Raw genomic sequence first — 14539 nt, 5'->3', positions numbered from 1 at the left:
AGCGAAATACGCCGGCCCATAGAATGGTGTCTATGGGGCCGGCGGAAATGCGCCCAGATGTGTGGGCGGACAGCTGATGGAATTCCGCGGACATTGTCCGCGAGAATTCCGTAGTGTGAACCCGCCCTATCTGCGCGCAGGGGCTGCTGTGCTGGGGAAATGTATCTCCATGTCTCACACTGGAGACATGCCTATACTGTCCTGTGTCTCTGCAGTGGGCAGCAGTAAATATTTAAACAACCCAGCCCAAAACAGAGACAGAGGACATGTGACCTTGTCTTGTAAACAAGACAGAGAAGTCTCAGTGTAACAGCATTTTTGTGCTGACATGGGGTGAGACACCTAAAAAAAAGATCAAAAATGGTGCAGAGGCCGCAATAACATCCAATTGCATATATATTTAACTTTTTAGGTACTATTAAATATTGCAAAGAATTTTTTTTAGTGGAATACCCCTTTAAAGTGACACTGTCAAACCCCCCCCCCCCCCCTCCCCTATATGCGATTCTGTGCGGTGGACAGTGTCACCCAGGTGACACTGTCCACAGAGGAAATGAAGCGATTTTAGAGCAGAAAGACACAAACAAGTTCTGAATAGGTATATATCAAATATTCAGCATCTAAGCTTTTGAATGGTGCGGAGAACCACAGAGTGAGGGGGATGACAGATATTACTTTAAAGGGAACCTGTCACCCCCCGTACCGGGGTGACAGGCTCCCGACCCCCCGTTAGAGACCCCTATACTTACCTCATCCCGCCGGGTCCCGCTTCTGGATTCGGTCGGGTCCCGGAGATCTCAGCCGCTGCAGCCCGGCGCGCGCGCTGACAGATGAGTCCAACGCTCATAGAGAATGACAGGAGAGTCCAGCGCTCCGTCATTCTCTATGAGCGTTGGACTCATCTGTCAGCGCGCGCGCCGGGCTGCAGCGGCTGAGATCTCCGGGACCCGACCGAATCCAGAAGCGGGACCCGGCGGGATTAGGTAAGTATAGGGGTCTCTAACGGGGGGTCGGGAGCCTGTCACCCCGGCACGGGGGGTGACAGGTTCCCTTTAAATGGGGTACATTAAATCTTTTTGATATCATGCTGGAGCTGCATAAAATATAATGAACATGCTATCCTTACCTAACTATGCTCCCCCGGGGGCCTCCTGCAGCATCTATCACTGAACGCTCACACCGCTACTTCCCAGACAGACTCGTCAGGGAAATGACAGCCCCCTGAGCAGGCGGTTACTGCAGAGTCCGTCTCGGAAGTAGCAGCAGGACAGCTCAGTGGGGGACCCAAGGCAACACAGGAGGACCCCAAGATAAGGATAGCATGTTTATTTTCTACGCAGCCCCTGCACAACATAAAAAATTTTAATGGCCAAAGTACCCATTTAACTAATAAACTGGTTTATTTATGGCCAATGCAAGCATTTATAGGTTTCAGAAATCCAGGGCCGTGGAGTCGGTAAGCCGCAGCTCCGACTCCAACTCAGAGTCTTGAATTTTATCAGGACCGACTCAGATTCCTGCTCCTTCATAAATAGCTGGTCATATACCAGGGGAGTGCTTTATCACACTGGCTCGGCAGGTTCTCCCTAATGTCTTACATGATCCTGGGGCGATTTTTGAGGGAATGAGGAAAGATATAAAGTAGCTTCTCCTGTGTGTGCAGTGGATGCAGCCAGTCTCCAGCCTCCATGTCCTGAACTACTTACAACTAGACTATATGGAGCAGGTGGTCTTTTCCTGCTGACAATCTTCTATGTTTCTAACTAAATATTCACCATACACACAGAAATACTGCTAACAATGCCAGATCCCTGTGATATAGAGGGGTCACTGTGTGTGTGGGGGTACGCCATAGCACACACACAGCCTGCTGCAGCCATAGCACACACGCACACACACACCTGCAGACAGAGGTTACTGCTACACTACTTATGTCTTCTCCTCCTCCTGATCTATATTACACAGGATATCTTCATATTACACTGCTGCTGATATACAGTCATCCAGCATCCAGGAAGAGACAGCAGAGATCTCCCCCCACACAATGGACTCTTCCAGCTCAAAAACAAACGGCCAAATAGTGACCGACAACGTTTCCCCCGACCACCCTTATGTAATAGGGCCAGTGTCCTATTAGAAAGTTGCTCATAATATAGATTGATTAACAAAATTCATATCAAAACTTAATTCTTAATTTTTTTTTAAGCTGGAGTTGGTACATTTTTTCAGACTCCAGCCAAAACTAGCTCCGACTCAGACTCCACAGAAATCTGCAAATTTTAAGGTTGTTAGAAACTGGCAGCAGCATGCTTGCATTCTAAGTGAGGAGAGGAGGAAAGTCTCTCCCAAACCCTTGAATTCAACATGCCTAAATTCTCAAGATGTCACCCCCCTCCCCCCCTGGATCTGCACTATGGGTAAGGTCAGAACACACCCTCAACCCCCATATAGACTACTTGGTCCTGGTAGATTTCACTGACTTGTCTAGTGTGTATGGGCACTTATAAATGGCTAGACAATACAAAGTATGCGTAAAAGATGCTTAGTTTAAAGAGGTTGCCCAGCAAAAATCTTTTTCTTTCAAATCAACTGGTTTTAGAAAGTTATAAAAATATGTAAAAATCTCAAGTTTTCCCATACTTAGCTGCTGTATGTCCTGCATACAGTAGTTTTCTTTTCAGTCTGACAGTTCCTGTCTTGGACAAAGGTGGCAGGAGAGAGCACTGTGTCAGACTCAAAAGAAAACAACATTTCCTGCAGGACATACAGCAGCTGATAAGTATGGGAAGACTTGAGATTTTTAAATAGAAGAAAATACAAATCTATATGACTTTCTGAAACCAGTTGATTTGAAAGAAAAAGATTTTCGCCGGAGTACCCCTTTAAGGGAACCTGTCACCCATATTAAGCTGCCCTGCTAAGGGTGTGAAAACAGTGGCAGACATGCAGTGGTCAGTCACTCATCACAGTGTGTTAAACAATAAAGCTGCTCTAGGCTATGTTCACACACCGCATATTTTCGTAAAATCACGTCCGTTGTACAATCCGTTGATTTATAAGGAAATATACGTTTATTGCTGCCTAGTAATCCTGTCCGGAGCGTATACACTTAGTATACACTCCAGCTGGGATCTCTTGCGGCGCTGCAAACAACTGACATGTAAGTTTTCTGCGGCCGCTATTCACTGAATAGCGGCTGCAGAAAACCATGTCAGTGCACACAATGATTATTGTTATATATAAAGCTAGTGGGCACCACTAATAATCATGGAGTGCTAAACCAATGCATATAAGTAGTACATCATCCTCTCAAAAGAAAAAAAGCATAAGAAATCACCCTCAGGGATACCTGAGGAAGCCACTAGACGGCGGAACGCGTGGGATGATTTCTAATCCCATCTGACTCTCATTCTGTTGGACTGTATATGGTGATCTTTTCCAATTTTCTTATTTTTTTTCCTATGCTCCATTATTTGTGGTTATATTTTGTTTTACTGGGTCTCTGTCTAGGTAGGGATGTTGGATTTTTGTTATTGTACATACGGTCCAGAGTCAGAGTGGTAGATTAGTCCTGGCTGAAACACAAGCAGGACTTATGGTGACATTTTAGTGTTTTTAATGTAGAGCAGTATCTGGTGTGTTGTCTCCCTCATTTTACTACTCCTGTACATTCATATATTTATGTGGTAGTTTTGTATCTATGTCAGTGTTATAATAAAGATTTTTGTGATATGCACAAGTGCTACCATTTTTGTGCATATGCTTTTTTTCTTTTGAGAGGATAGTGCACACAATGAAGCAAGCGGATCCAGCATCAGAACGCACGGAACGCGCATCAGAACACTGCGGCCGAAAAGATCAGCCGTCCGGTATTGCAGTACCGGCTGTTCCATGACCCGGCCGGGTGACGGAACAGCCGGTCTCTTGTGCTGTGTGCACATATCCTTACTTTGTAAAGCCTGCAGTGCGCCTGGCCTGCAGTCGTCCTGCGTATTTATTAGGTGGCACTGTCCCTGCCCAGCCACCAGTGATAGACAGGCTTCTCACTGTGCACAGTGATAGGGAGAAGCCTGTCAATGACTGACACAGGGCTCATCTATTAGAGTGCAGGGTGCGCTGGGGGCTTTACAGAGTAATGGCCCTATTCCACGGAACGATTATCGTTCGTTTTCGGACGATATCGACCGCTACGGACGATAATCGTTCCGTGGAATAGAGTGCAACGATCAGCCGACATCGTTCATGTCGGCTGATCGTTGCAGTCGCTTGTTTTTCAACATGTTGAAAAACAAGCGACTGATATAGCAGCGATCTGCTGCCGTCGCTCCGCTGAATAGGAGCATCGGCAGCAGACGCTGCTATATCCTATGGGCTGCCCGGACGTTCAGCGATCCTCCGAGCAGCCCCCCCGCAGCTCCCCGCCGCCCCTCCCGCACTCACCCGCTCGCTGCAGCCGCGTTGAATAGCGGCGGCAGCGAGCGGCGAACGAGGAGCAAACGAGCGCTAATAGCGCTCGTTTGCTCCTCTAAAACGGCCCGTGGAATAGGGCCATAAAGGTGGCTTTACTGTTTTACATACTATAAGGAGCAACAGACTGCACAAAACCGCATGACTGTCGCTATATTATACTGCCCTCAGTGGGGGCAGCATGGTATGGGTGACAGGTTCCTTTTAAACCATAATAAAAATTCATATGAGGTTGCAAGTCCATTTACACCATGGCATATCTATTGCAGATAGCACTCACATAAATACTGCATCCTTTTCCACAACAACAGCAGGCATGTTAAAAGGGAATCCGTATAATTGTTGCACAATATATTTATATACAATGTCAATATTTTTGTTCTCTTTTATTGATGTATAAATGAGTGCAGCACCATCTGGAGAGAACAGTCAAGGAAGTAATAGGGAAAGAGCTAAGCACAAGAAAGAGGTCTTATTCAGTCATGTTTCAAATCCAACATTAGGCTTTTTAAGCTAACAACCTATAGAATGCCATATTAATAAGTAATAAGCAATAGTAATAACTTACAGATTAGCATCAGAAAAACAATTAGCATCAGAAAAACAATTCTTTACATCATGGCTGGGTTCAAATCCCACCAAGGGCAACATCTGCAAAGAGTTTATATGTTCTCCCCATGCTGGGTACTACGTTTCGTACGACACCCGAAACATACATAATTGAATTTAGATTGTGAGCCCTAATGGGGGCAGGGACCAAAATTGACAAGTGTTGCAGAATCAGCTGGTGCTATTCAAGTAAAAGAATAAATTATTAAAATTAATTATTACTTCATTTACTGCAGTAAGTAACAGGTGTTTAAGAGTAGGTGATAGGAGCAGCTCCTGTTACTTACCAGTGAGCCCCGCATTGTAACTGGAGTTGTTGTGTTAACCTCTGTGCGGCCCGAAGGGTTATCTTCTCATAGAATCTGCTACAGGCAGGCTCTATGAGAAGGTCGCAGTAACACTGATCAATGCAATGCTATGGCATAGCATTGACCAGTATTACCAATGTAATAAATAAATGTAATAGTCCCTAAAATTTAAAAAGTAAAAATGTTTTTAAAACTATCCCAAAGCCCCTCCCCCCAAAAAACGTAAAATCCCCCCTTTCCCATCACACAAAAAAACATGCAAAACAAAAAAACATTATATCATAACATGTGTAGTTGCCCAATCTATTAAAATATAACAATAGTGACCCTGTACAATAAACAGCGTAAACGAAAAGAGGGGAAAAACGCCAGGATTGCAGATTTTTCATTACATTGTATATATATATATATATATATATATATATATATATATATATATATATATATAAAATTAAAAGTGATCAAAACATCCAATCTACACAGCTATGGTCCTAATAAAAACTAGAGATAATGGCACAAAAAATTACACCCCATACAGCCCCATAGGTGGAAAAACTAAAACTGTTATAAAAGTCACATAAGGCCATTTTAATCATAATTATTTGCAAAAAAGGATTCTGCAATAAAAAAAAAAACACATTAGAAAAGATATATAAACATGCATATCATTGTTTTCAGACTGACGTATAGAGTAAGGATATCATGCCAGGTTTACAGTAAAGTGCATTTTAGGCAACCCCCCAAAAAGTTACAATCTTGCATCCCAATTTCACCCATAAATATTTTTGGGGTTCTCTCTTACATTTTATGGTCGATCGAAAGGCACCATTACAAAATACACTTGTTTCTGAAAAAGACAAGCCCTAAATGCCCCTATAGATGGAGAAATAACAGCACTATAGCTTTTAGAAGGCAAAGGGGAAAAAAAGCAAAATGCTAAAATTTAAATTTAGGTAATTTTTGGCCATGTGATGAAAGGGTTAATGGTTGCACAGTAATATAATTGCTTATGACTACAATACGTAAACTTTGGTAAACCATGCTAACACATCTGCTTTCTTGGAACACTGAAAAGCATTATTAACCCCTTCAAGACAGAGCCCTTTGATGCCCAGATGTCCGGGTCAAATTAATGCAATGTTCCTCCCCGCCTTCTAAGAGCCATAGCGCTTTTATTTTTCCACCTACAGGGCTGGTTGGGGGATCATTTTTGTGGCATGATCTTTAGTTTTTATTAATATCATATTGGTGCAGCAGAAAAATTTTGATCGCTTTTTATACATTTTTTCTGATATATAATTTATATAATATATAAATTATATAATTTATATAATATATATCTATTTTATTAGATCGGACAATTCCGCACGCTACGATATGTAATATGTTTATTTATTTTAATTTTTTTTATATTTTTATAATGGGCAAGGTGGTATTTTAAACTTCCTTCCTTCGGGAAGTCTTTTAGTTCTTTGCTACCTTTGTCCATGACAGGAACTGTGCAGAACAGGAAAAGTTTGCTATGGGGATTTGCTCCTGCTCTAGGCAGGTCCTGACATGGACAGAGGGGGCAGCAGCGAGCACCATGTCTGACTCTAAAGACTACAGCATGCTGCTCCACACTGATGAGGGGCAACACCCCGAAACAGCTGTATGTGGATGGTTACCTAGCCTTGGTTTATCCCTTGTCATTACACTGACTTATAGGGCCACTTAATATAGTGGATTTGGTGGTTTCCTAACAGGAGCTGCCACTCGGCTGGGTCCTTCCCGGAGGGATATCTGGCTAGTCCTGTGTTTCGAGACTCTTCAATGAGTCTCCACGGGCTCCTCTTTTGCATATTCATGTTTCCCAGGGGGCAATGCACCTAGGACTTCACTGCATTGAGCGCTTTCACTAGCAGCCGGCAGTGTTGTCATTTGGCTGGTCTCCCTGAGTTCAGCAATCTGTTTCTCTTATGGCTCTACTAGGCATTGCTCCCACCTAGCCAGAATCCTGCTCCACACTGATGAGGGGCAACACCCCAAAACAGCTGTATGTGGATGGTTACCTAGCCTTGGTTTATCCCTTGTCATTACACTGACTTATAGGGCCACTTAATATGGTTGATTTGGTGGTTTCCTAACAGGAGCTGCCCCTTGGCTGGGTCCTTCCCGGAGGGATATCTGGCTAGTCCTGTGTTTTGAGACTCTTCAATGAGACTCCACAGGCTCCTCTTTTGCATATTCATGTTTCCCAGGGGGCAATGCACCTAGGACTTCACTGCATTGAGCGCTTTCACTAGCAGCCGGCAGTTTTGTCATTAGGCTGGTCTCCCTGAGTTCAGCAATCTGTTTCTCTTATGTAAAGACTACATGACTTCCTGCGGGGCATAAAAAAGGATTAAAGGGTTACGCCCAGATTCTGACTCCTGCACCGCCAACTGTATCTTACCACTCTGTTCCTGCCTTGCATCTGGGTTCTTGGGCTGTGACGTTGCAGGCCCACCCAGCCAGTCTGCAGCTGCTCCCCGCCTCAGTCGCTGATTTGCTGAGGGGGCCTGCAACATCACAGCCATATACCAAAAACTTCTCCTGCCCAAATAACCCCTTTAAGGGTACGTTAAATATGGTTTTAGACATCTCTCCAAAATATCCCATAAACATACAGAAAACAACAAGCTGCTACCAAACACTTTGGACTGTGGCTTAAACCCTAGCATAAAACAGTGTTGGCCATTGAAATCTAATCTTCATATACCTGAGCACATACCACTATGAGAATAAGGAAAAGGGCAACTAGATGGCTGAAGTACTTGGCTTTTTACAAAAAGGATACATTGTAAACAAAACTTCCTGATATGTGACTGAATAAAGTCGAAGTGCTCATCTGTATAGTCATGTTCTTTCTCCAAAATACTAATGGCATCACACTGCGAACAAAGCACATAGGAATTACTGAAGAAAGCTGGTAGAAGGGAAGAACACATGAAGTGCATGGTACATCTTCTATGTAAATAATCGCAATAATGGAACTGTGATCCAACTTAAAGTTGCAAAATTATTTTTATATATAAATCTTGTACTCAAAAATGATACAAATAAAGTCTTGAGAAAGAGGGCTCCTCCCTCGAAACGTAGCGTACGTCTCTGCGTCATCATTTCCCAGAGGGTGAGAGCCTCGTAAGGACTGAGACTTGCTGTGCACCGGAGCATGGTGCGAATACCATCCAGCGTCTGCCTGTCCGTTACACTGTGGTGACTTTCTTTTTGTTTGTTATGTGAAAGACTTTATTTGTATCATTTTTGAGTACAAGATTTATATATAAAAATAATTTTGCAACTTTAAGTTGGATCACAGTTCCATTATTGCGATTATTTATGATGTGGACACCGAGTTAGCGGCTTGGTTTTTTGGGACATAGTCACACAGTGTATAAGCACCAGTATTTATTTTTCTATTATGTTACATCTTCTATGTAAGCAAGTTACCAAAAATTCTGCTATAGGAAAATACATAGTCAATTAAAACTTTCTAATATACTGGTATGGTGGCTTTTCATGGTATTTACAGTTATCACCTAGATTTTTTTTTTAGTAAATCACATAGATTTGCATTACAACAAGCCCCATGGACATAAGAACAGAAGACTGGAAGAATGCAGTGGGGGAGCTGAACCCTGACGAAAGGTGATCTCTACATAGTTTATTATTAGCCCAACATCAGTACCTGACACTAACACATCCCTCCTGGTAACCTCTACCCAGCAGTCATAGTAGACAAGTCCATACAATGATTAGCTGCAGAATTGTAGGTTTTTCCGACTAATACTGCCTGTCTCATAAGTGTACAGATTTTCTACAGATAGCTTGGGTACCATATACACGGCCATGACTTATCAGTGCATTTGAATACAGAAGAATTGGTTGAATAAGTAAAAATACTAAATAAAAAAAAGCCCCCACATCCACTGACCTTTGTGCAAACAACTACTACAGGAATGCCAAGGTTATGTGTAAGAGTGTCTTCTCCTAAAGGCAAAATCACACTTTCATCTCGATCGTCCTGGGAGGATGTATTCCTTCTTTGGGGAGAAGCAGGGAATTCATCTCCAGGCTCTACATACTCTTGGAAACTTCTAACCACTACCAAGAAAAAGAATACAATTAGGAGAAAGTCTATTTTCTCAAGTTAGAAAATGCGACCTAGCTAGGGTCCTTACCAGTGGCTACAATGAAGGAGCGGTGTCTCTTCAGCTTAAACATTATAAACTTGAATGGTCTAATATTAAAGTGTCACTGTCGTGAAATTTTTTTTTGCAGAAATCAATAGTCCAGGCGATTTTAAGAAACTTTGTAATTGGGTTTATTATCCGAAAAATGCATTTTTATCATGAAAAAGCAGTTTGAAGCTCTCCCCCCTGTCTTCATTGTTCTCCTATGGAGAGAGCTAAAGAGAAGACCAAAACAGGACAACAAAGAGTTAATCTACAAATCCCTCACCCGTTATCTGTTCTGACCATCACCAGTGACCTGTCTGAGCTCGGATTACAGCTGTCACCCAGCTCCGTGCCTGTAATCCTCTGTTATCTGCTTTCTGCTGCCGGCTAACTCCCTCCTTCCTCCTCCCCCCTCCCCTCTCCCTAGAACAGACAGGGTACGTCTCCTGCAACAAGTCACAATTTTCAGATTTTTCAGAGTGGATGAAAAAGAGGAAGGAGGGGGGGACCTGGGAAAAGGCTTTTTACATGCAGATAATGGCAGATTTGGCTAATAAACCCAATTACAAAGTTTCTTAAAATCGCCTGGACTATTGATTTCTGCAAAAAAAAAAAATACGACAGTGACTCTTTAAAGTCAGTTATCTAAACATCTAATGCTTGGACCATCAAAGTCCTCATACACCTTAGGCCCATATTAAACGGCCCTATATTCTGCATAAGCGAGCGCTGATCCACTAGATCGGCACTTCCTTACTGAGCCTATTACAAGGAGAAAGGGCTGCATAGACATTGCTGGTGTTTTCCGTGCAGACCTTGCTGTATATAATAATAATAATAATAATAATAATAATAATAATAATAATAATGTATATACATTACCTCCCCAGACTCCCCATTAGTCTTCTAGCTTCTCCCCCACAGCTGCACCTGGAACTTCAAAGTCGGTCTCTAAAGTGACAGGCAGCTCAGCAAATCACTGGCCAAAACAGGACAGTGCCGCAATTATTGATTGCTATGGCTAACTTCAAACACCAACGTAGAAGCTTCAACGGTGGCGAGAAGACAGAAACTAGAAAAACACCAGGGAGCATGGGCAGGTATGTATAGTTTATTATTTTTTCCTATACAGTCATCAGCCGTAGGCTGCGCATCTCTATTAAATGTAGCAATGTATGCTCGGTGGTCGATGATCTTTAGACAGGGCCAAAAGACATGATCAGCTGATGATGGTCGTTATCAGCTAATTGCTGATTCAGCTGATTATTGTTCTGTGTAATAGGGCCCTCAAACTATAGTAATCTGTACACGACGCTTGCAGCAGGTCTGTCCATCAATCTAAGGTGTATGGGGCTCTCTTTATGCAGCTTACCGTTCCCATAGAGAACACAAGAATGCTCAGCCGCAACGAAATATCTGTGTATAAGGACAACGGACGGTAGAGATAATTGACAGCTGAGCGATCATTTGGCCAAGGTGTATGGTCACTCTAAGTTACAAAAGCTGAAATGTATCAACAGATGATCTCATCAAATGATCATCAGTTCACTAAAAGTTATCATTCACTTTAACATATCATCAATCAAGTATAAAATAGTGCATTAGACTATGCCATTCTCTAAAAATAATAAAGTAAAAAAATAATTAAACACACTATATTTAGGGATAAGCGAATTTACACTAGTAGTAAAGTGCTTTGATAGGCTCAGCGGTCGACTTGTGAACTCTGTGCAGCTCTGCTCCATTGCTTGGAAAAGCTGAATCCAGTCCTGGGAAACTGGGATAAGAGTTAAAAAACAGCCGGCTGCCAAGCCTAGCGCTTTGCTACTACTGTAACTTCACTCATCCCTAGTCACAGGATACACTGTATTATACTGTTGCCTATACAGTGGGGTATGCTATATGTGCAGCTTTTTATTGGAGCTACATGTTGGGAGAGCCTCCCAATGTACATACCTCTGTAGGAAAGCTCTTAGCGTTTTGTGAAAAAGGCTTAATCTGTATTATCAGAACAGGCAAAAGGAAGTGAAAATCATCGCAATGAAGATCAATTTCCAATTACAGCAAAAAAAAAATTCATTTTAATGGATTCTATGGGCATTGGCCCAAATTTATCTTTTCTCCAGTAATTTTGGTGTAACAGTCGCACTTCAATTTTAACCTGATAACTGTTGTACAAGAAAAAAAATACTTACTTTTCTCTTCCATCTCTTTCATTTCCTCTGGTGCAATCTTCAGCTTGTCCATATGTTCCCGGATAACACTAGCCCATTTCTGAAGTGAATCTAAGGCTAACCATGGCCGTGACATGTCTACAATCAACATCACTAACGTGTCCTTAACACTGCTGGAATCCATAGCAAACTTCAACAACCCTTTGTGATACAGATCCCCATCTAAGATCCACACATTACATCTGGTCTGATCTAAAATAAAAGAGAAGCAGTCAGTATGAGTATGAGAATAAGAGATCAGGAAGATCATGAAATATCCAAGTGTAGTACCTAACAAAAAAACCTCTGAGCAACTTCATGATAAAATATGTCCACACAACTTATTGGGGGTCATTTAAAGGCCTAAAAGGTCTGTGATATGCCTCAAAAAATGGCAGCAATTTTCCTATTTGAACTGTATGGAATTTAAAAGTACAACATGTCACTTCACATGTTAATTTTTATGGACATAATTATAACATTTAAACATTTATTGGGACCAGTTTAGCAGTAGCCTCTATAAGGGAGTGTTACCGTGTTACTGTCACTCTTAAAAAAAGAAAAAACTGAACATGTCAGAAGTTTTTACTTATCGGGGTTGGTTCAATCTTAGCAAATATTATGATTTAATGGGGGCAAATTATATAAAATGGACACTCCTATATCCCCTAATGTTGTCACCAGGAACGGCCTTAGGGTAAATGGCGCCCTGTGCAAAACCTTTTTTTCGGCGCCCCCCCCCACCACCACCACCACCTTCAAGGTAACATAAAGCTCCACACAACTACCTTACCCCCCAACCATACACATAACTACCCTACCCCCCCCCCCAGCCATACATGCAACTACCCCTCCACCATTCACACATCTACCCCCCCAGCCATACACACAATTACCACACCCAGCCCCCTAAACAACTCCCACCCCCAGCTCCCTAAACTTCCACCCCCAGCCCCCCACACAACTGCAGCCCCCCACACATACACACCCAGCACACATAGACACATACATATGCACAGCACATACAGACACACACATAAGCCTCCACACCAAGGGTCTATTCATACAAGGGCAGATACACTAAGGCTTTTCTGCAGTAGGTCTGAGGGCAGAAAATCTGCAGTCTATCGGCAAAGTGGAAAGGACACTTAAAGGGAACCAATTGGGCTGATATGGTTCCCAGGAGCGCTGTATAAAGCTCCTGCAGCAGCCATGGCATGTACTGGCCGTGGCTGCAGCAGAAGCTTTATACCAGAGAAAAACGAGTTTTTTTCCCTTGGTGCGTGACAGGCAGAGACGGGGAAGTAGTCATCTGGGTGGCTCGCCGCCCGTCACTAGTCACCACTCTCTGCCTGTCGGAGCGCGCTCGGAGGAATGATTGACAGGCAGAGAGTTACTGGCCTCCGCCCAGATGACTACCTCCCCGCCTCTGCCTGTTACGCGCCCGGGGAATAAAACTCTTTTCTCCAGTATAAAGCTTCTGCAGCAGCCGCGACCAGTACACCCTGCAGCTGCTGCAGGAGCTTTATACAGCGCTCCTGGGAACCATATCAGCCCCCTCACCTCATCATACACTATAGCAGCCCCCTCAGTGTATACAGGGCTCCTCATCACACACTATAGCAGCCTCCAGTAAATACAGGGCTCCTCATCACACACTATGGCAGCCTCCAGTGTATCCAGGGCTCCTCATCACACACTATGGCAGCCTCCTCAGTGTATACAGGGCTCCTCATCACACACTATGGCAGCCTCCAGTGTATACAGGGCTCCTTATCACACACTATAGCAGCCCCCTCAGTGTATACAGGGCTCCTTATCACACACTATAGCAGCCCCCTCAGTGTATACAGGGCTTCTCATCATACACTATAGCAGCCTCCAGTGTATACAGGGCTCCTCATCACACACTATGGCAGCCTCCTCAGTGTATACAGGGCTCCTCATCACACACTATGGCAGCCTCCAGTGTATACAGGGCTCCTCATCACACACTATGGCAGCCTCCAGTGTATACAGGGCTCCTCATCACACACTATGGCAGCCTCCTCAGTGTATACAGGGCTCCTCATCACACACTATGGCAGCCTCCAGTGTATACAGGGCTCCTCATCACACACTATGGCAGCCTCCAGTGTATACAGGGCTCCTCATCACACACTATGGCAGCCTCCTCAGTGTATACAGGGCTCCTCATCACACACTATGGCAGCCTCCAGTGTATACAGGGCTCCTCATCACACACTATGGCAGCCTCCAGTGTATACAGGGCTCCTCATCACACACTATGGCAGCCTCCTCAGTGTATACAGGGCTCCTCATCACACACTATAGCAGCCTCCTCAGTGTATACAGGGCTCCTCATCACACACTATGGCAGCCTCCAGTGTATCCAGGGCTCCTCATCACACACTATGGCAGCCTCCTCAGTGTATACAGGGTAGTGATGTCACAATACCAGAATTTTGAGTTCGATACCAATACCAACATTTTTTTTTTCAATGCTCGATACCAATTCAATACTTACAAATTAAATAAATTATATTTAAAAAAAAACTCTCAATATTAGAAATGCCCCCCCCCCCTCCAACTGTCAGGTCCGTTCGAACCAATTTATGTTCCTCTAATTTTTTAACTTTAAAAATAAAGTTGACATTATTTACATTAAGGGACATTACATTAAGGGCTCTTTCACACGTCCCGTAAAATTGTCCGTGGTCGCGGATCAGCAACCACGGACAAT

General features: G+C 43.4%; 1 protein-coding gene across 3 annotated transcripts in view; it reads right to left on the bottom strand.

The window, feature by feature from the left end:
• The window catches only part of DYNC1LI1 (dynein cytoplasmic 1 light intermediate chain 1), a 28435-nt gene that overhangs the window by 5812 nt on the left and 8084 nt on the right, over window positions 1-14539 (bottom strand). For all 3 annotated transcript variants that reach the window (XM_069958625.1, XM_069958626.1, XM_069958627.1), the window contains exons 4-7: window positions 11779-12009; window positions 9340-9509; window positions 8203-8296; window positions 4748-4883 (exon numbers count right to left, since the gene is read on the bottom strand). In XM_069958625.1, the coding sequence (XP_069814726.1) occupies window positions 4748-4883; window positions 8203-8296; window positions 9340-9509; window positions 11779-12009 (631 nt within the window). The remainder of the gene's footprint in view (window positions 1-4747; window positions 4884-8202; window positions 8297-9339; window positions 9510-11778; window positions 12010-14539) is intronic.

This window comes from Dendropsophus ebraccatus, chromosome 2 (assembly GCF_027789765.1).
Source record: "Dendropsophus ebraccatus isolate aDenEbr1 chromosome 2, aDenEbr1.pat, whole genome shotgun sequence".
NCBI lineage: Eukaryota > Metazoa > Chordata > Amphibia > Anura > Hylidae > Dendropsophus > Dendropsophus ebraccatus.
This window is presented reverse-complemented; position numbering and strand designations above follow the sequence as displayed.